Source organism: Bombus impatiens, unplaced genomic scaffold (assembly GCF_000188095.3).
Source record: "Bombus impatiens unplaced genomic scaffold, BIMP_2.2 scf_0418, whole genome shotgun sequence".
Taxonomy (NCBI): Eukaryota; Metazoa; Arthropoda; class Insecta; order Hymenoptera; family Apidae; genus Bombus; species Bombus impatiens.
In genome coordinates this window covers 474,153-500,609 of record NT_176837.1, presented here as the reverse complement: position 1 = coordinate 500,609, position 26,457 = coordinate 474,153, and the positions used below count along the sequence as shown (strand labels likewise).

The following is a 26,457-nucleotide window of genomic DNA, read 5'->3' as shown; positions in this document are numbered from 1 at the left end:
TATGTATATCTTTATATATAACGACATTAGTAATTACGTTACACATTTAATTTTTTAAATTTAATATTTATGCACGTACTTGCTATCAGTAATCTTTATTCACAATAATATTACATTTTTTCTTAACAGACCATATATGATCTTTCTTTCAAATGATATTATTATAACTTGCATACACTTTTCTTTTGTTTCATAATATATTTATACATACATATGTGAGTGTATGTGTGTATATATATATGCATATATCTATAATCCATACCAAATTATTAATTTAATCAAAGACTGACTGGAGCTGGTGGAGTTTGCTTCAATTGCAAAATAATTGAACGCATTCGAGAAACATCTTTTGAAGTGCGGGAAGATTTGGGATTAAAGTCGCAAAGTTTTGCAATGCGTTCCCATTCAGTTCCTGGTTCCACTTCATCAGCTTCTGCTACGAATTGTTTTTCTGCGTTCCTAGAGATAAATCCATTATATTACATAAGTTACAACGTATAAAAATTGAAATGCGACAATACTTGAACATTAAATGCACTAATGACATTGCAGTATATGTATTGAATAATTTTATTTTCGTTTCTTACATATAATGTGTGCAGCGACGCAAATTCGAAATTTTTTTTGTAATTTTTATTCATATGAAGATATGCTTTTTGTTTCTTGTTTTCGTTTCTGATAAAATGTATCACGAAAGTTATAACCTACGTAACGAAAATTGATACAAATATTTCATATAATTCTATCTATGAAATTGAAAATCGTAAATAAAGAGGAAACGTTTATATTTTTGTATCCGTTCTTAGATAAACAAGTTAGATAACTTTACCATACTTTAAATTACCATAAGAGATATGGTAATTTGATGTTATATAATGTATACATACAATATAGAAATGAATAATTCCTATAGTATTTATACGTTTGAAACATTTTAATATATTTGATAATGAAATTGTTAAAATTTAATTGTTGTAACATTTATGTCAAAATATAACGATATAAAAATTATAAAATATTATAATGTTTTAACATGTATCTTTATGATAATTTCTAATGTAATTAAAGTCAATAAATGTGTGGCTTACATATGATATGATTTGAAACAATGAGATCTCAAGTATAATTGCATCAAGCACAAAATATACGAATTATTACAAAAAAGCAGCTAACATATATGAAAATATTTCCGATACCATTCTGCAAGTTGCTTTATAAAGTGAATAAGCAAGCTATATTATACAGCAATGCAATGCAATTATACATGCAAAAAAATATAGTATAACTTACTTGGCAGATTCCCTAAGAAGCAGAATGAAAATAATATAATTGTATGTAGTACATATTTTAAATAAAATATTTATAATTTTATACAGAATAAGACTTTTAATTGCATCTACAGATATGCGATTAAAAGTTATATTTATAAAAAACATATTGAAAATATATAAAATAAAACAAAATTAAATAAATTAAAAGAGAGGGATAAATGGCAATTTTAAATATTACCTGTTTGTAGTTTTTGTTTTACTAATAGCTTCTGCATGATGTTTATACCATTCTTCTAATTCTTTTCTTGCAGCTTCTTTCCATTCTTCCTTTTTCTTCTCTTCTTCTGCATCTAAATAAATTACATATAACAATAATTAAATATTAAAATTATGAATGTTATATAATGGAATCTAGCTAAAAGAAGATATTTACCTTTTTCTTCTAGTCTAGTTTTTTGTTCTTCTCTCCATTTTCGTATTTTTTCAGGTTCTTCCTTTACAGGTGGAGGCTTGGGAGCAGTTTCTGAAAATATTTTTAAAAATATAACATCCCATAATAAGTTATACATGATTTAATAAAAAAGCAATAAAATATGGTTTACCTATTACTGGAGGTGCTTGTGTTTCAGAAGGTTGTCCAATTGCATCTATTATTTCAAAACTACCTTCAGCATCACCACCTGGGCCAACTTAAATTTTTAAAGTTTGGGATAATTAATTAGAATTACCCAAATAAAAATATATTTGTAATTTATAGTGATTTGTTTCATTATGTGTATATTAATATACAGTATAAAAATGAAACATTTTGTCGATATTAAATCAAATATTACAAAAGACAATAAAATGATAACTTTTCTTCTACTTATACATATATTGAATTTAACTACCATCTATATTAGATGCCATTGTAGGAGCAGACATAGCAACTGGTGGAATTTCATTTTCAAGCCCTGCCAACTGATCCTGTTCTCTTGCTACAAATTCTGCCACTGGATCTACTTCTTGCTCATTGACAAAGTTGTCACCAAATGCCATATCCATTTTGTCTAATAAGAATATCAAACAAATTGACAAACTTTGTATTAATATCTTTAAATATAAAAAAAACCCTATGAATATAAACTTTTATTTTATACAAAATTCTCATACATTTATTGTTTAACATTCAGTCAATCAATTTTATAAGAGACAAATATACATTACTGTTACTATTATATTAACTACTTATTATTATATTAACATTTTTCACTTTCATTTTATTTATTAATTATTTATTAATTAATATTATAATACATTAACTTTCAAATCAATATAATATATATTACTCATTTTATAGGTTAAATTAAAATCCTATAAATAAATTTGTTTATCCATCAAAAAACATAAGTAAAAGTAACCTAAAAGCATGTATTTATTCATTTAAGATATGATTAAATTGTATAAAATCGAAAATATTGAGTATAATATGCGAAATAAAATGAGAATATTTATTTAATGATAAACGTAAGAAAATGTTGAATCAAATATTATACCTCAATAATATTATGGAATGTGTAATTTTTATCTCGGGAAACTCCCACAACTGTCTTTTCGTTTGATTTCTATTAAATATCAACTGCAAATTGTCAACGTCAATACTAGTTTAGAGCACAACGCACACATGCGCACAATTAAATATAATGGCTAAGCAAGAGAAATCAGTACTACCAACATCAATAATATGAAGAGAGTATCTTTAAGAATACTAAAATGTTTTATGTATTTAAAAAAACACATGTCATAATATGTGAAATTAATAACATCGTTTATTTTATGAATAATATTAGTAATAACCTAATTCTTCTTGTCATAGCATATGAAAAAAAATATTCTACTGAAACACCTATTTCAAAGTTTCTTGTTTAAATTTGTCTAAACGTTTTAACATTGAATATTGCTATTTAACTATTAACTTCCTGCTTAATTTGTTTTCAAAGTTTGTAATTCAAAGTATGTATCATAACAATTTGATTTCGTCATGTCTTTTTAAAAACATTACACAATTATCGTATGAGATGTATCTTTATATATATCGTAAATATTATAATTAAAACATTCAATATTATAATCGAAATACAACAAAAAAAACAAAATTATGTGTATATCCCTTTTTAATATGAACATTATAGACACGCATAGTGTATCAAACACTTGAATACTTTTGTTTTGCTCAGAGATCATGCATAAAATATGATATATATTTTTAATATTTAACGAAAGTATCCATATGAACATTCGTATAATGTATGTTTTAAAATGAAAATTTATCTGTAAATGTACGTGTATGTATAAACAGAAATGTCTTTAAAATAGCATGATCTATGAAATGTATGTACAATAGAAAGTGATTAATAACATTACTTTTGTTGGTTACACCATAAAAATCGTAAATAAATAGCTATGTCAGAATCCTAAAAATAAACGAATGTTGTAATCATTTTAATACATAAACGCGTTTCCATCACAATGATGTATATTTTTAGTACAATGTGAATAATAAATACAGTTATTGTTTCTTACACTTCCTATTATTTTATGACAGATCACTGGCAACAAAATTTAGATATCATGTATGTAGAGCAAGTGTTCTGTTAACAATCGTCTAAAAAATGCATATAAAAATACAAATTCCTAAATAACATAATTTAGAGCTTCATTCGTTAATATAATGACGGAGCTCTAAAAACAGTTATTAAAATTTACCTACAACCTATAAAACGTATAGGTGGTGGTGGGATATGAAAAATAAAGTCAATATGCTTGTCTAGGCTAAACATAGTGACCATATGTTAATAGAAGTAACTCGTTCATTTCATTTGTGAAAGAATAGCTCAGTCTTGCCCTAATCCCCTCCTTGTCTTTCAAAACACGGGATTTACAACGGGAGGTTCGTTATCTCCAAATATGTATAGATTTTTAGATTTTTCTATTTCTGTGTAATGCCTATTAGGCATTTTCTTCTTCATCTTCAGAGCTCAGTGTAACATTATCAATACATCGTGGTAATAATAATGCTACATGTCCATATCTAAATAAAAATATATTAGACATAATGATAAAATCATTGATTTAAAGGATAAAAAGAAAAGAATTACTTTGAATATTAAATATCTAAACTTACTTGCTGCTTTTGTATTTTTCTTGGATGGCTTGTTGTAGAATATTTAATGCATTGCAAAAGGTTTTGTTCAAACACAAAATGCATTCTTTAAGATCCTTTAAGCTATACCCTGACGATAATTCTAACTCATGTGGCCACATCTCTTCTAACAATGTATGCCGTGCAAGTGCAATTGCAGATGCAGCTAAATGACTAGGTAAAAATTGGAGATATGGATCTCCCTCAAGCATTGATAATTCACAGAGATACTATAAAATTTTGTATGAAAATTAACATATATTGATATGTTACACACAATGAGGAAATATATGTAATGTATTTACCATTGCTAAAAATTTAATTTTTTCAGAAAGGTTATTACTAATACAATATTCCATAAGGAAGGTAAGTGGTGTTGGAACAGTTAGATCAAAAGATAAAACCCTCAATATTAAATGCTCCATACGTAATACTTGTTTTTTCGTATATGTGTCATCTGTGATATATACAAATTCGCCTACATCAGGTGGATAAATCTCTTCGTATTTTCTAAATTATTAGTATAATATTATTTTTTGAAAAACTAAAGACTAGATATAATTAATTAAATAGATATATAAATAAATGAAACTTACGCAGCAATAAACATAGCTGCTGTACCTACAAGTTGTAATTTTGCTCTTACAACGCTCATGTATGATAAAAAGCGATCTATATATGAAACAGCTAAATAAAGTGTTTCTGTCTGTAACCGATACTCTTCGGCAACTTCTACGAGCCAATCCACTAATATCGATCTCATTGAATATGTTATATCAGGTTGTTTCTTCATATAGCCTGGTTTTGGTCTATGCTGTGTCTAAAATAAAATATTTTATTAAAACAATATGTTAATATCTATTAATTACTCTAAATTTAGAAAAAAATTTTAGGTAAATACATACTTCTGCAGCACGTAAATAATTATATATATCAGCTCTATATTCATCTACATCAAAAAAATTCATTCTCAATTCTTTAATAGACTTTCTTCGTTTTTGATGGTTTTTCTTTGAGGAAGACAAATAAGAAATTGATTTTTCTAAAGACATTGGACTGCCTTGTGAAAAAATGACATCATTTTCTTTCTTTTTATTTATATCTTCAATAGCATTATAAAATGTTGGTAAATTTGAGACAGTCATAGGATTCACTTCTAACCTTGGCTTTTCTCTTTCTGGTTTCACATCTTCCTTCTCTTTTATTTCTTTCTTATCCTTTGTGTCTCTAAGTGCAACAGAAGTTTCTTCTTCTAACTTATCTTCATAGATTTTAAATGTAACTTCCTCCTTTTTCTCATCATAAATTTTAAAAGGTTCAAACTGTGTAGGTATAACAGCTTTTGTTTTTGGATACTTTTCATCCTTGTATATTTCCTACACAAAGTCAAACGAATATAATTACATATTTCACTATTAACATTGATAATAAATGATTTTAAGGTCATAAAAATGTTGTACAGCTTCAAAAATCACTTTCTACAGTTTGATTAATGTGTACTATAAAAATAATAAATATCGAGTTTTCCAGTGTAGAAAAACGCGGGAGGAAAGATTACGAAATGTATACATACTGGTTTCGTATTACGATTACAATTATTGTGAAGAACACCTAAAACTGCACGTTTTGTTGGCTGCAATGTTTGACTTTGAAGAGGCACGGAAATATTTTCTTTGCCGCGACGAACATCGCTAATTCGATTTTCTTGATCCTCATGTACTCGAATCGTGGCCATTATTTAGTTCCAATTTTACACCAAATCTTTTATATATAACTCGATTCTTCTCCTTTTCTAAATTATTATCACTTTTTAAACACTATGCATGCCCACTTCTTGTTACAATTAAGAGTATTTACCGTCCATACATGGCAGATAAAATTTCGAAGCTCTAAGCAACCCAACAAACTTCAGTTGCCGTTTGATTTCAAACAAACGTAACTTCAACAGCTGGCGATACGTTAAAAGCGTTGCTCAAATAGACCAATGAGAAGAGCATGTCTCTTATAAATTGGAAATACACCAATCAGATAAATAACGTGTTAACTTGCGCCTTTAAAATTATCCTTGCTTATAGGCGGATATACACATTAATGTGCGATAAAAAAACTTTTTTGAATATAAAAATTTGTTATCTATACACATTTTTAAACGTATGAATTATCCTTAAATTTCTTAAGGCTTAGTTTCATCATATAATATAGCTATTTCAAGTGAATGTAGATAACTAAATGTAAAAGCCATACTTTAATGATTGATATTTGCATTTATTATCGTATTATGTAAAAAAGGAGATATAGTTTTTTATATAATTTATTTATAATGTATTTTAATTGATTGGCTAAAAATTGAATTGGTTAAAAAGTTGTACTACTAAGAAAATTATTTAAATTGAAAAATGAAAATGGCAAAATTATTATATAGAAAAATGAAATAAATTATATGTATCGTATTTTTTCTAAATTCAATAATATATAAATTATAAGTTAATTATGAAATAAGTATTATATGTTTATTTTTCTTCTAGTATAGTATAGATACTATTTACACTGAAAATGACAGTATAAAATAAGTAAAATGACAGTATATAATCCTATTGAGAAGGGAATGTAAAAATAAGGAAATAATTGGTAAAATAATCAGCTAGCAAAATAAGTATTAATTATACAATATCAAATTTTTAAATTGTACAAAATATTTCAGATCAACTTTCTAATATCTTTTACTTTCAGATACCGGAACTTCAAATCGATTTATACATCTTGAAGTTTGTTGTTCGTGACTACTGAGAGCAAGCTCATCGGTACTGATTGCTATTTGCCGTATAAAAGGTTTATTTGCGTACAAGTTCGTAATGTTTTCACGATTTTCTCGACTACAACTAATACCGTGATTGGTTTTGCAATCGAAGTTAATTACGATAATATCGAGAAGTGTATAATATCGACATATATTACGTATTTCTCGTATAAACAGTGTGTGAAGTTAGAGTCTTAACCTCGTAAATAACGTTTCACATTCGACGGTATATCAATCATATACTGCTTAAAATTGTAAAAGTGATTGAAAAAGATTCACATCAAAGAAAATAATAATGAGTCCTTTAAATCGAGGACCTCTGCTAGGGCCAAGAGTCCCACCCGCTGGTATACGACCTCCACCACCTCCTAGATTTGGTGGTAGACTTCCACCTCCTGGTTTACCTCCAAGAATGCCACCACCTCCAATGAATCCAGTTTTTGGGCCGATAAGACAAAGATTACCACCACCACCACGACCAGTTGGAGTGAATCGACCAAGTGGACCAATGCCATTATTTGGTCCAAGAGTCAGAGGTATTGCTCCTATGGTTCCACCGATTAGTTTAAGAGGTGTAGGACCTAGAGGACCATTAATGAGGCCTTGGCATAGAAGAGCATTACCTCCTCAGATTTTATCTCATATGAGACCAAGATTTTCAGTTGGCAATGGCAATGCAAAAGGCAAAGCACTGAATAATGTAAAAAAAGTCAGTAAACTTGAAGTAAGTATGAAGATTTTTAATCATCTTGATATTTGTAGAGTTGAGCAAATAATAATTCTATTACTTTGTCAAAACATGTAGTAATAACTGCATGAGAATGAAGGCATGAGCAATGAATTTATTTAATTTATTGATTATTATTTTTCTTATTTAAATATGATTTACTTGTATTTTAGTCTCAGTAGTATTATGAAGGAAATAATTATCTACTTTTTATTCTAAATTGTCTTTTGTATTTAAAGTCACTTATTTCAGATTGTGGTATTTAAATAAAATGGATTTATGAATCAATCTAAAATTAGTTATTATGAAACACATGAAGGAGAAAAGTTTATGTTTCTAGATATAATTATTAAAATTCTTCATTGCCTAATAATAGATTTCTGATAAAATTTAATGTATTGATTGACAATAAACAGCAACTTGTTTTATCATATACATGTATATGCTTTGATATCTAAAAAGAAATTAAGAATACAAATTTTGAAGTTATTTAAATTCTGACTAAAAGATATTATAATTATTTAGGAATTAGAACTAAAGAAACCATGGATGACTGATGAAATTCGAAGTGAAATACAAAAGAAAAATAAGTTGTATGCTAAAGCAAAAAAGAATAAAGATGCAAAAGAATGGGAAGAATTTAAGGATTTAAGAAACAAAGTAACAAGGATGATCAGAGATGCTAAAAATGATTATCTTGCAAAACATCCAGAACAGGTATTTTTTCCATTTAATTTTTGTACATATAGTATAAAATAATATTCTTTTCATAACTAACAATTTATTAAGGGAGATTAAACTATACTTTTTTGATTAATAATCATTTTATATATCTTTTATTTAAAATATGCTATGTACAAATTATGTAAAAAGAAGAAGGTGTAATTTTTATATATAAAGTAGTAGCCCTACAATATAGGAAAAATTACAACAGTAACTAAGTTTGCAATTTTGATCATTTTATTTTCTGCATAATAAATTTTAAATTATTTTAATAAAGAAGAGTCAATATTTTATATATTTATAATTTGATATTTTGTGTACTATACATTTTCCTATAATGTTTATAGATATTATACTACGATTAAAAATACAACACCATTTACAGTTTCATATTTATAGAAAGATTTGTTATATACTTTTATACAATTCAAAAAGTTTGTGAAATATTAGTTACAGGATTGGTAATCTGTATGGCTGTGTGGGATTCCAAGACTTTTGAGTTTCCAAGTCTTGAGACAATTCTGCACATTTCTAATAATCAGTAATTATTGTAAAAAACGAGTATAATACACTAACTTGTAGCACATCCTTTTTAATAGTTTTAACAATAGCTTTACTATTATTACTTATGTAATAAATATTTCATTATAATGAGAGGACAAAAGAGGTAGACCACCCTGTAGAAATAAGTAACAAGTAATTGTACATGCTTTCAATGCAATTAATATCTGTATTCTTCTACTATTTGTGAGTATTAACATAATAATCAAAGACTGTATTTGGTGTATCTTATATCATAGGTACAATAAAATTCCACTTCATTTGTTTTAGCAATTTGCACTAAGTATTTTTAAAACATTTCTTAAGATTTAAGGGTATTAATATAATATATAATATAAGGATTTAGATTTATTTGTTGTGAGATGATTTATATATGTATAGACATGCTAAACAGTTATAGTTATAATTTATAAATGTAAATACTTTTTTATAATATTCAAATCATTTACAAGCCAACAATATTTAATTGCATTATAATAATTATATATGTAGATACATTTATTTCATTTATTTCATTTGTATTAATTGTTTTATTTAAAATAATATATTTGGAATTATAAAATATAATAAAAGTATTTTTACAAAAAGAAGATCCTAAAAAAATTACATTTGTCTAATAATAAATTTTTAATTTTGATAATAATACTACTAATATATTATTTATGTACAAGATAAATATTATTTGCATCATTTAATTGGCTCCTGTCATAGTTGACAAATTGCTTTGATTACAGGGTGGTCAAAAAACAGATGATAAGAATACGATCGAATCCGAGGGTGTTCAGAAAACTGAGAATGCGACTGAGCAATCAGAGCAAATGGAGCTAACGGAGGAGATGCAGCCTTCCAGCGAACAGGCACAGTCTTAAGCTTCAGGCTACTCCTCCATATAAACAATTGAACAGTTGAAATTACACAAGTATTCTGTTTTCAAACTTCAGAACGATTTGATTCTTTCTTATTTCAATGTGCAGTATATTGAGAATACTGCAGTTTAAATACTTGTATCATTTTTAATTACAAAATTTGTATTATTATCCGTTTTTTTGTCATTTGTAAAATATCATTTCTTTGCAATATAAGTTCATTCTTAGCATTTATATTATAAGTGTGTAATGTTAAACTATCATGCTAAAATATTTTGAGAAAGTAGAGTTTAATGATGAATAACATTTGAATAATAGATATTCTCTTATTTTTAGTAATACTTATAAAAACTAAACTGTTTTTTTTTCTTACATCATTAGTATATGCTTATATATAAATGTAAAATTTTGTATATTTCCTATACATATACTTTCATGTTAGAAGTATTAAATATCTAACCTTTTTTCACACCAATATATCTATATAAAAATCTGGCCTTTGTTAACTCTGTTATCATAAAGCTCTTTAATTGCTCTTTGGCCAGTATACAGTGCTGCAAGCTATAACATTCTTAATGGAAAATTTTGTGGAATCGCTAAAATATTCTCTGACATACAAATTTCATTCAATATAAAATGTTTCTTAAATATTTTCTTCATAGCTTGTGGCTCTGTATCAAGATATGACAATTTTTGTAATTGTTTGTTATTATGTGCCGTAGTATTGAATATTTTCATTTCAATAATACATGACTTCCACAAAATATAAATTCAGAACAAGATAAATTTGTAATTAAGATACGTATTGTAAGAATAAATCGTATTTCTATAAGTTCTAAATCTGGTGTCCCCAATTACTCTATAAACCACAAAAAGAATTCTAATATGCGTTCAATAATCGTTCTGAAATATGAAAATGACCTTTTAGATTTCATGCATCAAATAACTTTTATAAAAGTATTGTCTTCCTAAAATTTTGATCAATTATACGTTACATCATCGCATATAATAAAGATATACTTTGTTTAATTAATATTATGTGATAAGTAAAATTATTAGATCTACAATATTAGATATACTTTTACTTCAAAACAATTTAAAATAAGAATTTATTATATTGCTTAAAAGTTTTAATGAAGGACTTTTTATACTGCCAATCTAATTCTATATTTTAGGACCATAATATTTACATTTTTTACAAATTACTTTCTAGTGCTATACATTTGTGGTAACCATAAAATATTTTTTTTTGTAACTATACACAAAATTTATCCTATGTTAATTGTTGATTTAAAATATGAGATATAAATGTGTGTTTATAATACTTATGTAAACTTAATAAGTGAATTTCTGAATACCCTGGAAAAGATTTTAAAATGTAAACTGTAAGCAATAGTTGCATATAACAGCAATCATACAAATAATCATTATTTGTAATACATTTTTATATTTACTTATATACATATATCAAATATTCATTTTACTCAAATAATTATGAAAAAATACTTCTATAATCTTATAAATGTTACAGTACCGTTAATAATTCCTATTAATTTTTAATATCCTTTTCTACAAACTTTATATTGAGAATGTAGGTATGTGAATGTAGATATCTCAATTAAGAAATAATTTACATTATCTACTAATGTAAAACATCTTTGTAAGCAATTACTCTATGCATAACTTTATATCTAAATTATTCAAACTAAAAATCTATCATGTCCTAAACAAAAGAATTATTTTAAAAAATACAGCACTCTTCGAATTTCAAGTAAATATTCATGTATTATATGGTACCAAAACAAAAAATTATGAAACCATGGAATTAATGTATAAAACAGACATTGAAAGAAGTCAGCGAAGTCTCACATATTACTACTTTCATTAACAATTGTACCTCAAGAAGTATTTTTGCATTGAATTTGAATGTGAACAATGTATAAAAAATATTTGAAATAACCATTTTTAGGCTCATCTTTATCCAAGTGATGAAGAACCATATGATCAAAGAGATGAAAATTACATCAGTTCAGAGGATGATGAATTATTTTATTGTGAAATATGTGATAAAGATTTTTCATCAGAAGATGCTCTTTCTGAACACAAAACGGGACATAAACTTTGTGGTATTGATGGATGTACCTTCTCTGCTCATCCATTACTTATTGAAAAGCACATTATTATGCAACATAATACTGGTTTGTATCATAAAATAAAAAATGTATCAACTCCAGAAGAGATTGAGAAGTGGATAATGGAGCGAAAAAGGTAAGTTATAATAATTTTTAAAGTTGGTAATAATTAAGATAATTTGTATGATATTTAATAATATTGTAGGAGATATCCTACAAAAGCTAATGTTGAATTGCGAAAGGCAGAAGAAATGGAAAAGGTACAAAGAGGAGAAATAATTAAACAGAAACAAGAAGTTACTAAACGGAAAAGAAAAAATTTTGTACGTTCTAATAATAAAAAAACAGCAATAAAGAAGGAGCCTATCAAGATATTGAACAATTTTGTAGAACTGAAAGAGAAATACAGGGGTGTATATCAATTTTCTGGAACATGTGAGCATTCTATTATTGTGTTCATGTAATTTATATATATATATTTTTTAATATTCTTTTTTCGTTTTTAACATATTTATATGAATAATATTTGTAGTAAGCTTAAGAAATGAAAGTTTACAAACAGAAGATCAATCTAATAATGATATTAAAGATGACTACAAGGAAAATAATAATTATATTTCTGATGAAGAGGAAACATTAGTTGCATTACCAAAATTTACTATTGCTACTTGTAGTATACCCAATTTAGTAGCAGATTACAGAAGTGCTTCTGAAGAAAGTAGGTATATTTATATTAATTTATAATAAACTCATTATTCGTAATGGAGAAGTTATTATTTAATGTTCATATATATTTTATATATAAGTTCTATAAAATAATATTTGTAGGTGATGCACCTGAAGAAATACCATTTAAACAAATAAAATTAGATAATGACACAATAATAGAAGAAAGTAGTGCAATGAAAAAAATTGTTGATAAAAATAAAGTTGTTGGGAATAATTTGCAGTCAACAGATACAGTTCCTAAAATTTCTAAGATTAAACAGCCTATTACAGTAAAACGAAATTCAAATACAACGATAAATAAGAAACAACCATATACGTCCCAATTATTGCAAAAATTACTTTCAAGATCTATTCAACATGAGAGAAATTTAATTTGCCAATGTGTAAAATATATAGTAGATAATAATTTTTTTGATTAAAATTTTGTAGTTTAATCCGTAATGTAGGTATTTGTTAACTATCTTCTTTTATATCAAAATATATCTTTTATTAAAATAGAGCAAGGATAAATGAATATTATGATATATAATCATTTATTAAATTTTATAGGTTATATATTTACACCAATTAAGTTTTGAAAGAACGTTTTTTTTTCTTAAATTGTTTCTTCGGAATTTCTGAAGCATTATCATCTTCTCCTCCTCTCTTCTCTCCACTTTTTATAGATATAAGATGCTTACTTTTCTTTCCTGAAAGTGCATCATTCCAATCAGTTTCTGTCCCTTTAATTGCATATTGTTCTAAGTCTTCTCTTTTCAATTTTTCCAATTCAGCTTTTTGTTTTGCTTTTAGTTCCTAAAATTAAATTTATATAATATAATAAATTTTATTATAGATATATTAAAAAATATTTAATATATTTGATATTGTAAAGAAAATAATCAAACCTTAGCTGCAGATTCTAATTCATCGTACAAACTTTGTCCATTGATGGGATTCAATTGGACTTTTTCATTATCAGTTTCCATTTTCATCATGGTGGTTTCAATAAAATTCTCTGCTATTCTATTAAGGCATTGTACAAATTTACGTATTGTACGATTGAATAAACCAAGTAGCTGTGTTGGTGGTAAATCTAATTCTTCTGCTAATTTATCAACAGTTTTGTGTTGCAAGCCTAATCCTAATAAAATTGCCTAAGAATAAAAATAGGAACATTAATAAATATCATAAAAAGTTATATTTAAATACAATTATTTCAATGTTATTAGAGACATTATAAACATCATAAATACCGATTGCACTGCCGATAAATTAGTATCACCCATCATGTTTAGAAAGTATGTACGTGCTAATGATGGCAATAAATCCATTATTAAATGATAGTCTGCCATATTATTACCATACATGGTTAAACGTTTTAGATCGTAAGATGTAAAATAAATATCTAATATATCTTTCGTCAATGCTAAAGAAAGTAATTATATATATTATAGAGACAAATATAAACATCAAGGCAAATATATCATTAGAAATGCACTAACTTGTAATCTCTGATGAAACCGATTTGTTAATCAATATACTTAAAGCCAATGAGGACGAATACATGTTAAATGATATAGACAACAGATTTATAAATCGTTTACGAAAGTCATTCCAGTATGCTTGTAGCCACTTAACATCTTGTTCAGAATTTATTTTGTACAACATAATACATGAATGTTCACCTGTAATATCATTTGTTGTTTGCCTAAAGAAAGAAAAAATAAATATTTACTTTTGTTTAATATATGATGTAATAATATTAATAAACATTAATGCTAACCTTAAATATACTGGTACAAAACTAGCTCGTTTCCAAAATTTTAAGAGGGGTTCAGTAACCCCAAAAGACACTCCAATATAATCCAAACTTTCTGGGCGTCTTTCGCTTAGTTTTAAAAGAAGTGGTGGCAGAGAAGCTCGAGGTTCTAAAAGATAATTAATATAAAATTAATAGGATAAATTAGAATTATATAATGTTTAGTATATAGTACAATAAATTTATGCAGTTACCTAATCTTTCTTCTAACAAATTCACTTCTTCATCTTGAACTTTTGATATTTGTGTTGTGCATGTTTCTGGCAGTGTTTCGTTAATATTCAGTATTTTCATTTCGTAATATTGTTTCAATAATTCCAGTGCTCTAGCACCATATCCCATCTATATCAAAATATTTATTGAGTACAAATTACTTTCATTGATTTATATAATGATATACACTTACTCCCTGATATTCAGGATGTGTTGCAATGCGGACAATACGTGCTCCAGCCAACGCCGGAAAATCTTGATCTTGATATTGTTGCGCAATAGTCCATGGTATAAGATCACCAGCTGCTCTACGCCCTCGAACTAGTCCATCATTTATAGTATTTTTACTTACTTCACCTTCTAAGCAAATCTACACATTATAGAAATATTAGAACTACCAGAAGTATTGAAGTTACATTATATACATATTATATTATATTACTCACTTGAATAACCACTAATACCTCAGGTAATGTTTTCTTGTTTGAATCTATTGGACCCAAAAGACAAAATAAATGATGTGCTGGCGCATCAGACATCATTTGTAAATCATTTGGACTATTCTGAAACATTATTAGAAATTCTGTGTCTTTTCAAATTTTAAAGGTATGAAATAATATATTTACCTTATAGTGCGAGGCGACATAAAGAGCTACTAATCTTTGCAAAAATAATTCAGATGCTTTGTGATAAGAAAATAAGGTATCTCTAAAAAAAGAATGTAATAATATGAAACACTAAACATTATACAAAATAATAATTATTGTTGAAAACTTAATTACCTATTTATGTAATATAACTGACACATATCAGGAGGTGGGCATCCAGATAATATAGGTGTATTTGTTGTAGCATTTAAACATAATAAATCGCACAGCCATTGCTCAACAGAATCTCCTGGTTTATAACGAATAGATTCCTCTAAAGTCAGTTCATGTAACTGCCTCCCAATAATAATCTTTTCATTTTGTTGTTTCTCGTGACTATTTGAGCCTATAGTTTGACTTCTTAGTTGTTGTAATAGTTTTAATGATAAAGATCTACCTGTTCCTTCATATCTATTAAAAATATATAAGTATAAGTTGTATATAAATATTAAACCATGATTAAAAAGATAATTGAAACATAAGATATAATTACCCATTAATAGTTGATGCAAGAAATATTAAATAAGGACCAAGCATAGCTTTCACATAGGGGAGAGGTATTGCTGCAGCTTCATCAATTACAAGTAATTCAGCTTGACTTAATTTGTGGGCATCAGTAGGATGAATGTACTAAGAAAAATAGATTTCTTGTTAATTATATTTACATTATTATTTTGACAAATTGATCTTATATATCAAAAGTATACCTGAATTGTTTGCCTGTGATCTCGAAAGACATTTACACGTACAGTAGCTTTATTAAATTCAGGATTTGTAGATTGTACAAGTCCATAATCAAGATGTTCTTGATATCCTAATGCATCAAATCCTAAAAATATAAAATAAAATTTTACTATATTGAAATATGACATTACCTTTTAATATTTACCTTTAAAAACGAATTCAAATAGCGTATTCAAATTTTCTGGACTTGGACTTGAAATGTAGATGTTTGAATAACCAAATGTTATGGCACCAGCAACAGCTAAACCTAATGCTGCAGATTTTCCACGACCTCTGGCTGCAGTTAAGGAAACAGTGGATCTCAATGTTTTTTCTGATATGCATTCAATAAATTTAAGAAGTGCTTTTGCCTAAAAATATTAATATATCTTATATATCATATATTTTACCAAAATATACATATTTATTTATTTTATGTATTAAACCTGATCAACTGTCTTGCAACAATTAACAAGAGAAGAAATAGGTTGTGTATCTTTTAAACTTTCTTTCAATGCATCTAATTCTGATAAATTTTCAGAAGAGGTTGGTTTTTCTATGGATTCAATCTTTAAATTGTGTGATGATAATGGCAATACATTCAATTGATCATCAACAACTAAACATCTTTTACATGAAGCAAGAGATAATAAAAATCTTTCATTAAATCGACCAACAACATCCTAGAATTAGATAAAAAATATTAAGAAATTATTTAAGTTAGTTAAAATGTTATTAGTTTACAAGTTACTTAAAACTATTGTTCAAATTAAACAAATCTATTTATAAACTAATAAAATAAAAATTAATGACATACTTTATGTGCTTCTGTACGAAATCTTTTATGCACATCCATATTCATGGTATATAATTGTTTTAAGGAGTTTATTGATTGTAAAAGAAATACTATAAGTCCTCCTCCTTCAATAGTTTCAATAGTTCGTGCTAATAAATTTGGTGTAATTGCTTCAAAATCCTAAGAAAAATTATTTTCTGTTAAAGTGATCATTTATGTCCAACTTAAATAAATGGAAATCTTACTTGTAAAACACACATGCCATATGTGTTCCCCAATATTTTATGTGTTTCATGATAATAACAATATCGTATATTAGTAGAAACAACAAATAATTCAAATGGGTCATCTTCATTCACATCCAATTTTCCTGATCTAACTTTCTTTTGTATGGATTTCATTCGCTTCTTTCTATGACTACTAAAGCCTAAATCTTTCTTATAACACCAAAGAACGGAAGGTCTAGCTTTTACAATAGTCTTTGATAACATATGATGTAGTAAAACAATCTAATAAAAAATTGTAATTTTAAAATTTTTAAAATTTATTAACACATATAAATTAACATAAATATATAACAGAAATTTAATTATACACTTATATATTTATTATTTACAAATTTAATGTATACTAACCTGATCTCGTGCTTTTTCACCAATAACAATAAACATTGTTCTATGTCCCGTAACAACACCATTTTCAATTAAAACACGAACACGATTATCTATCTTTTTTCGAACCATTTTGAGGATAAAATGCTTCTCTCTTGTCTAAATTTTATTCGAAAACGTGTACCACGCGCACATTGTACGTTTAAATCACAATGCTCGTATCCATCTTATATCCTTAATGTTAACCCACATGTACAATAAATTGTCACTAGATATTTTTATGAAAACATTTAATTATTATAAAAAATAAATAGTGTAAAAATCATTAATTTTTATAGCTATACGATTTAATTATATCACAATAATACATAATACATTAAAATTGGACGAAAATTAAATATTTAGACTCGATTCATATTAAAATTGAATAGTATGTGAAATTTATATATTTCTTTACTTAGGTATCAATAATTTGACTATACGTATATGATTATAACACGAATAAAGATTTTGATTATTTATTTAATAAAAAGCAGGAAGCATAATTATATATTTAAAGGTATTTTGAAGGGTAGTAATCTTTACGTGGATCTTAAGTAGAGCAAAAATATATAAAGCATATCACACGTAATTGATTTTTTCCGCGATTACATATTATTCATAAAAACATGAATATTTTTATAAAAAAAAACATTTGAGAACTTTTATATTATATGAAGTGAATATTAAGAAAATATTTTTAATTTACTTAAAGTACTTTTAGATAAATAATGTAACTATTAGTTGTACTTCTTATCATAAACATATTACAGTTGGTTTCAAATATTATTGTTTTTAAAAACTGCAAAGTGCATGTCGAATATTTATAATTATAACATACATAAATATGTTATAGGTTAATTATAAATGATTTATTTATAAATGTAGCCCTGTAGTATATTTATAAAAAATGGTTGAAAAAGTTTCATTAAGAAAATCTATTGCAAAACTGGATTGTCCAGCTATTATAGCTTTTGGCAATCCTTTGCTGGATGTTTATGTAACAATAAAAAATGATGATTTGTTGAAAAAGTTCAATCTTCCTACGGATGGAGAAATAGAACTTCCTGTTGAAAAAATGCAGGAGTTGCTGGCGGATTTACCACTAGAGTTAATAAGTATATTTGTTAATACATGTTATATGTTCACATTGTGTATATTTTATACAAGTATTTATTTTTTCCTGTGGTTTAAAAATCAAAATATGAATGTAATTGATTTGTTTGTGTAAAAGATATACAGTGCAAACATTGTTACTTTAATATTTATTTACAAATTTTTTAAATTCAATCAATATTGTTTGTTTATTAGTATCATTACTATAAAAGAAAACAACACAATTACATTACTAACAATTTAAATGTCATTAATGATATATATGAAATAGATCACGACATAGATTCAATGCTGGAGGATCAGCACAAAATTCAATGAGAGTTTTACAATGGCTTTGTGATGAAACTCATCAAAATCAATATACTATATATTGTGGAGGACTTGGAAATGATTCAGGGGGGAAAATGTTGGAGATCTTAGTTAGATCAGCAGGTGTGGATGTCAGGTTTGTAGATGCTTTAAATTTTCTGTCTCAGTTTATTCTGTTTATGATATGTTTTTAAATGTACATATTTTTACAGATATGCAATACATCCAACTTTACCTACAGGACATTGTATAGCATTGACAAGTGAATCAACTCGTAGTCTTGTTGCCAATATAGGAGCTGCTGGTGTATATACTCTAGATGACCTTAAGAAAACCAATTTATCATTGGATACAATAAAAATAATTTATATTGAAGGATTTTTCCTAACACATAGTTTTCCTTTAGTAAAAGACCTTGTTAAACAAGCAGAAGAAAGAGACATAATTATTGCTTTCAACTTAAATGGAACATATATATTTAATGTACGTAAATATTCTAAATTTTAACTAGTAGTTTTAATCAATGAAACAACAAAATTATTACATCTAGGGTAATAGTATAGAAATTAATAATAATATTAAATCAACTTTTGTAGGATCATCACATAGCAATTTGTGAAATGGTGGGGTATGCAAATATTGTATTTGGTAACGCAAGAGAAATGGAAGCTTTGGCTCAATCATTAAATGTTACATATGAAGATGTAACAGATATACCATTTTTACTGAATAGTTTAAAGAGAATTACAGTTAATGTTTGTAATACAGTCAATGAAGATTGGTTGCGTCATGGGGGAGTATTTGTTATGACTCAAGGTGGCTCAGCTCCAGCAATTACTGTTTGGGGAAGAAGTCAATCTGTTCAAGTATGTTACAAAGAGAGAAATAATTTCCTAAGTTACAAGACTGAATGAAAATTCGTTTATATTTTATTCAGGTACAACCAATTAAACCAAAGGCTCCTGTTGTAGACACTACAGGTGCTGGTGATGCTTTGGCAGCTGGTTTTCTAGCCGGCGTTTTAGCTCGATGGAAACCAAAATATTGCTTAGAATATGGTTGCAAAGTAGCATCATTTATGGTAACCAAACTTGGTATTACACTACCAGATAATGTACCACCAGATTTATTAGAATAACAATGTTAATTACGAACGAAACGGTTTATCATTAAACAATACTTATCTATCTCATGTGAAATTCTACAAGTAACTTTTACTCAGACTTTTATTAGAAAAAGAATTGTTGTGATAATAGAAATATAAAGCTTCATATTTATGTTTACATCTTAACTACATTGTAGCTTTATCTACAACTGTTATACGATTGTTGTAGAAACAAAGTTTTAGTTTATTTAATATGTTATATCAATGTTAGATTTATAAAATCTAAAAATAATCATTGTTTTTATTGTGAAAAAAGTCATATCGTATATCTATCATATAGATTGGTGCCAAGGGATTTACTTATATTGTTAATTGTATTTTAAAAATGGTAGAATACAATATCTTTAACAAATTTCTATTAACATTAATAAAAAGAACAAAATGTATAACTGTTCAGATATATAAATGTTTGTCATATTGCATTGTACAAAATCTTATAGTTTAAATTTTTAAACAAAGAGAGTTTAGCTGATAAAGTTTATTATACACTGGGGAAGATGCTATATCTATAAAAACTGATGTACAAAAGTATTATACAAATTTATTTTTACAAATAAAATTATTTTGAAAAATATCTCTTCATTTTTAATCATAAGACATTTTTTAATCCAGTTAAAGTAATTTTTTTCTATATAATTTTAAGGTTAAATACAAACATATTCGATTGGTATTTATTTCTATATTGTTTCAATATCTTATTGAAAAAAGAGTGAGAAATTATTAAAAAAATAAATACAAAATTTAGTATTGTTTAAAATATTATTTTATTTTATTCAATATTTTATTTTAATCAATAAACTATTAATTCCAGAATATATAAAAAGTTAATTTTAATGAACGTACTGTCAGTCAAAAAATATAACAAGGGAGAAAGTTAATGAATTTCTAATCATGTTTGCGCTTTAATTTAAGTATAATAAAATGTTATAAAATATTTTTTCATAAAAGCAGGTGTATTTAAATTCACAAATACTCAAATACAAAATGGCGCAATAGAAGTGTGCTCTTAGTGCAAGTAAAACGAAGCGAGGAAAATAATTTATTTTTCTATGTGTAATAGACTTGACTGAAATTAAGAATTTTGAAAATGTCTATGGTAAGGATTTAAATAATCTTCATACATATGAAGTTTCATAGTAAATTCCGTTAATGTATTTCTATCATTAAAGTAATTTATACGATTTCGATTAAAAACACCGTTTATTGTATTTCCTAACCTAACTTTCATGTTAAAGTAGTAAAAATAATAATATTTTAAACATGCAATCATTAATTTCGATATGATGAGAAAAAAAAAAGGGAAATTAAATCATGAATGCAGCTTATAATATATATCTATATGTGTTTATATGCATATATACAACGAACGTGCACAATTTTTCATATTCATAATTAAAATTTTATATGTCTTTTATACTTTATTGGTATCAGTTTATTTAAATAACGTAGTAAATTAACTTTTTTAGCGACCTGATGATCATAGGAGAAAATGGAACAGAGAAGAGTACGAAAGAATAGCACTTCAGCGTCTTCAGGATGAGATTGCTGAAGAAGAGTTGGGAATTCCAAAACAACCTGCAGTAAAAAGAGAGTTGCTCAAACAAAGGGATTATAAAGTTGATCTTGAATCTAAATTAGGAAAAAGTGTTGTTATTAATAAAAATACACCATCATCACAAACTGGAGGGTAAAAATAAATTTTAAAAAGTCTCTTTTATATGAAATATAAGATACAAAAATTGTAATTCTTGTAAACGTATTATACTTACAGGTACTACTGCAATGTTTGCGATTGTGTAGTCAAGGATTCTATTAATTTCTTGGATCATATCAATGGCACAAAACGTAATCAACTATATACATTATTTTTTATTTTATTACATTATTATGTTATTTTGTATACTTCAATAGATATTAATTGCTTAAATAATTATCTTTCAGATCAACGTAACTTGGGTATGTCAATGAAAATAGAACGATCTACATTAGAGCAGGTTAAAGCACGCTTTGCAACGAACAAAAAGAAATTAGAAGAAAAAAAGAAGGATTATGATTTAGAACAGAGAGTAAAAGAATTAAAGGAAGAGGTTTGTTTTATCCCTTGTATTTCTTTTGTGCAAGTATACTTTATTTATTACCTAATTTTTCATAATTAAATATTTTTTATTGTCCACAGGAAGAGAAGATAAAAGAGTACAGAAAGGAGAAGAGGAAAGACAAGAAAAGAAAAATTGAAGAAATCAATGAAGATAATGGTGGACCTTCAGATGAAATGGCAGCGATAATGGGTTTCTCAGGTTTTGGTTCTAAAAAAAAGTGACAATGAGATACTATCGGATTATTTGATGAAAAATTGCCTTCTGAAGATGTATCTTAAGAAAAGACTATGATGTTATTAATTTCTTAAGAAATGTTTCATTTGAGAATTAACATTGAACACTACAAGATCATGGATAAAAAAGACTGATCTTATTATAAAGATTTATCTTTGATATCAATATTTAAGTTTCAATATAATGTAATTTATTTCCTTTTTCTTGCATGATCAGTGTTTAAATGAATAGATAATTTTTATCTATATCTGATATAACGAACAGCAATTCATTTTCTAACACAATGAAAGTATGTTGATTTAGCATATAAAACAGTAAAATCACTATGGAAATTATGTGAAATAGCTTTAGCCTTATGAGTCAGTCGTCGTTAATGTACTCTAGATTTACTGCAATACTAAAGTTAAGCTTTATGAAGTGTATTTACAGTTTTCCTGGACCAGCAATGTAATGAACATTATTTAAACAATATTGTAATTTGTCAATAAAAGTACAAGATTTTATAAACATGGAATTATTGTCGTTTATAAAACTGCATTTACATTATTGTACACGTGAAGTCTACGATAAATAGCAAGTTTCAAATTTTTGATAAAACGAAAGTGGATGCCTCTGAAATATTCGCTGCTGTATCGTAATCATTTCTACAACTTTCTTTCTTGCACTTCCAATCTCTCGTTCCTTATCTTACCTTCGAAAAAGAGGAAGATAATATCCACTCGCAGCTTACCTTCACGCGCACACATGCATATTCGACACACACTTAGGTATATTCTCACTCTTTTTCTTTCTGAAGTTGCAAGAGAGAAGGTATCCAGGAGAATTGAAAGCAAGTAAGTATGTAGGCTCCTCCTACCTAGAACTAAACTCTGGGACCGTTTTACTTGGTTCATCTTAGCATCGTAGTCCAGTGTAGTCAACACTTGTGATCACGGAGCGTTCACGAGTGCCGCCATTTATCCGAAGGTCGATCATTCGTAGTCAAGAGATTGGAAGCCGTAGTCTCGGAGGTCGTTCCTCCGCGAGATAGTTTGCACGTGATTTCTGATTGACTATAGTCAGTGCACGTGCGTTAGTGGCACGCATCAATTTGACGTTTCGATACTTTGCTTCTTTTGCTCTTTACAATCCATAACGTGCAAATAAACAGTAAAAATTTATACTTCATCATATACTCAAGTAGTCGATACTTTACTATTTTCGCTCTTCAAAACTCATAACGCGTAGATAAATAATAAAAATTTATGTCTTTAGTCATATATTCAAGTAGTTAAAGAATTAAGTGTAATGCTGCAAAATATAAATTAACCTAACAAATTTGAAAATTTTCAAGAGCAACGTAAATCAAGAGTAACGTTCGAGTTCTAAACAATGAATTGAGCAGCGAGAATTTCAAGAAAAATATGATGTTTCGTGATGGTTGTCGAAATGACAGAAGTCAAGCAATTCTGACAGAAAATTCGTTGTGATATAACGCGGATGAACAACGATTAATTTGAATGTCTTCATGATAGATTTTACAAACGTGAGTGCTGGTGAACTATTATTCCGTTCTATGAAAAATTCGAGAAATTTCACTTAACGATGCCACGAACTCTCCATCCCATCCAGGAATGTAACTCCGGAAAGTCAAGTGAGTTTATATATTTAGTTTATACATTCATACATTGCGGACAATAAAATATTTTATTATATATTATTATTATATATTATATATTATTATATTGCCACAATTTTGTAGAACATAGATATTAGCTACATACAGTGAGCCACGAAACTATTCGTACGCAAATTAAATACACATGTTTCTACATTACAAAATTATTATTTTATTATTTCATTCATTTTTTTAAATTCCCGACTGTACGTATAATTCTGCGAATCGTTGTATGGTTTGAAAACTAAACTAACTTCACTACATTAATAAATTTAATGTGATAATAATAGAATATGGCATATAAAAAGATAATTTATTTGACGGAAATGTTTGAAAAAATGTAATTCAAATTATTCTTAACGATTATTCGTAATTGTTTTTAATGAATGAAAAATTATCTTCTTCGGAGTGTATTTTAACGGATCATATGAAGAATCTCTTTTTACGTATTACAGATGTTCGATGTTTCTTGTTCTGAAACGACGTGCACTTTCCCTTTTCTTTTCCACGGAAGTGAAAATAATCGGTCTAGAATGAATTTTTCCCGTTATATGCCGTTTGCTTGCTTCTCTCCGACTTTTATTTTCAGAATTTCTGTTCACTCGTGCGCGATCGATCGCCACAATCGAACCAATGTACCGAAACGATCGATATATCACGATGAATTTCTCGTTTGTCTTAACTTCTAACCTAAAATTGATAAAAAAAATAGAGTAATGAATAGAAGTATTGGCGCAGACTAACTTATCTCATAAAATTCTGTGTGAATTGATAAAAAATCATGATTCTCTATTCAATCCTCTGCAAAATATGAGAAGTAAGGGTTGAAAATAGATATGATATCGATTTTGGTTTATAAAACATTCTGAATAATTGTTAGAAGGAACTGAAATTTTTGTTCGCGTCTATATTGAGGTAATAGAAATTTTAATAAGATGTATTTTATGCATTCGTAATAACATTCACTAATCTCCTATTATAATGTTTATTATAATATTATAATATTCTTTATATATATAATATTCTTATATTAAGATTAATATTTTTAATATTATTATGATTGTATTAGCAATATGTATTATAATGTTAACGTCACTAACGATATACAACGCCAGTGATTTCAATGCCTGATAAGAATACTGTGTCGTCATGCTGAACGCGTTCGTTATGTACCTCTATATACCAGTATTTTATATGAGTGGCACTTTGAGATTAATTTAGATTTATTTTAAGTAACGAAATAAGTTAATGTCAAATTGACGTGGTTAGTTAAATGAATCTCAGACAATTATTGCTTGGAATAAAAGTAATATTGTGTTCACGAATGTAATATCTAGCTGTGTCTTGTGATCAGGCTTGATCGAGAAAGTAAACGTCGAAAGTCGCCGACAGAAGGTGTTTAACGTACGACGTTAGTTTTAATGTAACGATAGCCATGTTCTATGGAACTTTCTGAAAGTCTTTCAATGTCCAGTTTTTAAGAGTGGTACCCATAATGACGTCTCTCGAAATTCATACAACACTGTCCTCAATCATAACGGGTTTCTTCTTTGCGGGCTGAACTAAACTAGAAACGTGTTCGTTTTTTGTCGCGTAATATGATTTGGCACGTGGTAATTTCGATCGATTTTTAATCACTGACCTATCCTTCTTACATGCTGTTGTATTCATTCTTCTTCTTATCCTTGCTTATTTTTTTGTTCGAACTTTACTTTTGTTGGTTTTCATTTATATAAACTTTTTGTCAATTTCCAGAGTTTATATAATAAAAAATAATCAATTTCTGAAGTTCATATAAGAACATAGCCACTTTTCCAATTCTGCATCAAAGTGTGGATAGGTGAAATCCTTTTATTTTACCAAAATTTGATTAAGAAAGAAAAGTGAAGAAGAGAGAAACTTCGAACGTCGAGCATCCAGTCTAAAAAAGTTTCTGTTATCAAATAGAAAACGAGAATAACAATTACCAAGTTTAGCAGAGCGAATCTAGGTTTACCGTCACGCTGTTGTTTCAACGTGGACACACGACGCGATTAAATAATAATTTTAATTGAGTTACA

At 27.0% G+C, this 26,457-nt stretch overlaps 6 protein-coding genes across 8 annotated transcripts; 3 read left to right on the top strand and 3 right to left on the bottom strand.

The window, feature by feature from the left end:
- Positions 1 to 76: 76 nt before the first annotated feature.
- Positions 77 to 2,966, bottom strand: LOC100747100 (clathrin light chain). Of its 2 annotated transcripts, XM_003490321.4 has the most exons (7): positions 2,807 to 2,966; positions 2,162 to 2,320; positions 1,874 to 1,960; positions 1,705 to 1,794; positions 1,510 to 1,621; positions 1,291 to 1,302; positions 77 to 459 (listed from the first exon to the last, which is right to left on the bottom strand). In XM_003490321.4, the coding sequence occupies exons 2-7, from the start codon at positions 2,313 to 2,315 to the stop codon at positions 279 to 281; spliced, it is 636 nt and encodes a 211-aa protein (XP_003490369.1). In that variant the 5' UTR covers positions 2,316 to 2,320; positions 2,807 to 2,966; the 3' UTR covers positions 77 to 278. The 2 variants fall into 2 exon arrangements, with proteins under 2 accessions (XP_003490369.1, XP_012242195.1); XM_012386772.3 differs by lacking the exon at positions 1,291 to 1,302.
- An 867-nt stretch (positions 2,967 to 3,833) lies between these two features.
- Positions 3,834 to 6,416, bottom strand: LOC105680898 (cyclin-A2). The gene is made up of 6 exons (XM_012386769.3): positions 6,026 to 6,416; positions 5,358 to 5,828; positions 5,049 to 5,272; positions 4,758 to 4,962; positions 4,435 to 4,682; positions 3,834 to 4,341 (listed from the first exon to the last, which is right to left on the bottom strand). Exons 1-6 carry the CDS (start codon positions 6,185 to 6,187, stop codon positions 4,260 to 4,262), a joined length of 1,392 nt encoding a protein of 463 aa, XP_012242192.1. The 5' UTR covers positions 6,188 to 6,416; the 3' UTR covers positions 3,834 to 4,259.
- Positions 6,417 to 7,205: 789 nt separating this feature from the next.
- LOC100745419 (nuclear fragile X mental retardation-interacting protein 1) lies at positions 7,206 to 13,412 on the top strand. 2 transcript variants are annotated; one of them, XM_012386768.3, is made up of 6 exons: positions 7,206 to 7,973; positions 8,502 to 8,693; positions 12,096 to 12,394; positions 12,464 to 12,669; positions 12,791 to 12,976; positions 13,087 to 13,412. In XM_012386768.3, exons 1-6 carry the CDS (start codon positions 7,545 to 7,547, stop codon positions 13,404 to 13,406), a joined length of 1,632 nt encoding a protein of 543 aa, XP_012242191.1. In that variant the 5' UTR covers positions 7,206 to 7,544; the 3' UTR covers positions 13,407 to 13,412. The 2 variants fall into 2 exon arrangements, with proteins under 2 accessions (XP_012242191.1, XP_012242190.1); XM_012386767.3 differs by having other exon boundaries at positions 7,207 to 7,973; positions 12,464 to 12,693.
- An 89-nt stretch (positions 13,413 to 13,501) lies between these two features.
- LOC100744691 (RNA cytidine acetyltransferase) lies at positions 13,502 to 17,934 on the bottom strand. Its single transcript, XM_012386764.3, has 17 exons — positions 17,803 to 17,934; positions 17,413 to 17,676; positions 17,189 to 17,347; positions 16,818 to 17,054; positions 16,538 to 16,742; positions 16,356 to 16,477; positions 16,142 to 16,278; positions 15,784 to 16,059; positions 15,628 to 15,709; positions 15,448 to 15,564; positions 15,195 to 15,371; positions 14,983 to 15,130; positions 14,753 to 14,897; positions 14,472 to 14,677; positions 14,223 to 14,395; positions 13,875 to 14,123; positions 13,502 to 13,782 (listed from the first exon to the last, which is right to left on the bottom strand). Exons 1-17 carry the CDS (start codon positions 17,908 to 17,910, stop codon positions 13,555 to 13,557), a joined length of 3,033 nt encoding a protein of 1,010 aa, XP_012242187.1. The 5' UTR covers positions 17,911 to 17,934; the 3' UTR covers positions 13,502 to 13,554.
- Positions 17,935 to 18,322: 388 nt separating this feature from the next.
- On the top strand, positions 18,323 to 20,413 carry LOC100743628 (adenosine kinase). Its single transcript, XM_012386770.3, has 6 exons — positions 18,323 to 18,337; positions 18,706 to 18,927; positions 19,205 to 19,378; positions 19,455 to 19,725; positions 19,839 to 20,108; positions 20,180 to 20,413. The coding sequence occupies exons 2-6, from the start codon at positions 18,728 to 18,730 to the stop codon at positions 20,378 to 20,380; spliced, it is 1,116 nt and encodes a 371-aa protein (XP_012242193.1). The 5' UTR covers positions 18,323 to 18,337; positions 18,706 to 18,727; the 3' UTR covers positions 20,381 to 20,413.
- Positions 20,414 to 21,277: 864 nt separating this feature from the next.
- LOC100742429 (zinc finger matrin-type protein 2) lies at positions 21,278 to 23,254 on the top strand. Its single transcript, XM_003490283.4, has 5 exons — positions 21,278 to 21,503; positions 21,874 to 22,094; positions 22,179 to 22,252; positions 22,349 to 22,494; positions 22,584 to 23,254. The coding sequence occupies exons 1-5, from the start codon at positions 21,495 to 21,497 to the stop codon at positions 22,725 to 22,727; spliced, it is 594 nt and encodes a 197-aa protein (XP_003490331.1). The 5' UTR covers positions 21,278 to 21,494; the 3' UTR covers positions 22,728 to 23,254.
- The last annotated feature ends 3,203 nt before the right edge of the window (positions 23,255 to 26,457 follow it).

Coding starts and splice junctions, on each gene's coding strand:
- LOC100747100 (XM_003490321.4), bottom strand. CDS start 2,315: ATGGATATGGCATTTGGTGACAACTTTGTCAATGAGCAAGAAGTAGAT. Junction 1,961..2,161: donor AATGGCATCTAATATAGATG/GTAGTTAAATTC, acceptor TAAAAATTTAAG/TTGGCCCAGGTGGTGATGCT. Junction 1,622..1,704: donor AACTAGACTAGAAGAAAAAG/GTAAATATCTTC, acceptor TAATTTATTTAG/ATGCAGAAGAAGAGAAGAAA.
- LOC100742429 (XM_003490283.4), top strand. Junction 22,253..22,348: donor TCATATCAATGGCACAAAAC/GTAATCAACTAT, acceptor ATTATCTTTCAG/ATCAACGTAACTTGGGTATG. Junction 22,495..22,583: donor TAAAAGAATTAAAGGAAGAG/GTTTGTTTTATC, acceptor TATTGTCCACAG/GAAGAGAAGATAAAAGAGTA.
- LOC100745419 (XM_012386767.3), top strand. CDS start 7,545: ATGAGTCCTTTAAATCGAGGACCTCTGCTAGGGCCAAGAGTCCCACCC. Junction 8,694..12,095: donor TTGCAAAACATCCAGAACAG/GTATTTTTTCCA, acceptor AACCATTTTTAG/GCTCATCTTTATCCAAGTGA. Junction 12,395..12,463: donor TGGATAATGGAGCGAAAAAG/GTAAGTTATAAT, acceptor ATAATATTGTAG/GAGATATCCTACAAAAGCTA.
- LOC100744691 (XM_012386764.3), bottom strand. CDS start 17,910: ATGGTTCGAAAAAAGATAGATAATCGTGTTCGTGTTTTAATTGAAAAT. Junction 16,060..16,141: donor CTTGCATCAACTATTAATGG/GTAATTATATCT, acceptor TATTTTTAATAG/ATATGAAGGAACAGGTAGAT. Junction 15,565..15,627: donor ATGTCGCCTCGCACTATAAG/GTAAATATATTA, acceptor ATAATGTTTCAG/AATAGTCCAAATGATTTACA.
- LOC105680898 (XM_012386769.3), bottom strand. CDS start 6,187: ATGGCCACGATTCGAGTACATGAGGATCAAGAAAATCGAATTAGCGAT. Junction 5,273..5,357: donor ATTATTTACGTGCTGCAGAA/GTATGTATTTAC, acceptor ATTTTATTTTAG/ACACAGCATAGACCAAAACC. Junction 4,963..5,048: donor GCAGCTATGTTTATTGCTGC/GTAAGTTTCATT, acceptor CTAATAATTTAG/AAAATACGAAGAGATTTATC.
- LOC100743628 (XM_012386770.3), top strand. CDS start 18,728: ATGGTTGAAAAAGTTTCATTAAGAAAATCTATTGCAAAACTGGATTGT. Junction 19,726..19,838: donor ATGGAACATATATATTTAAT/GTACGTAAATAT, acceptor CAACTTTTGTAG/GATCATCACATAGCAATTTG. Junction 20,109..20,179: donor GAAGAAGTCAATCTGTTCAA/GTATGTTACAAA, acceptor TATTTTATTCAG/GTACAACCAATTAAACCAAA.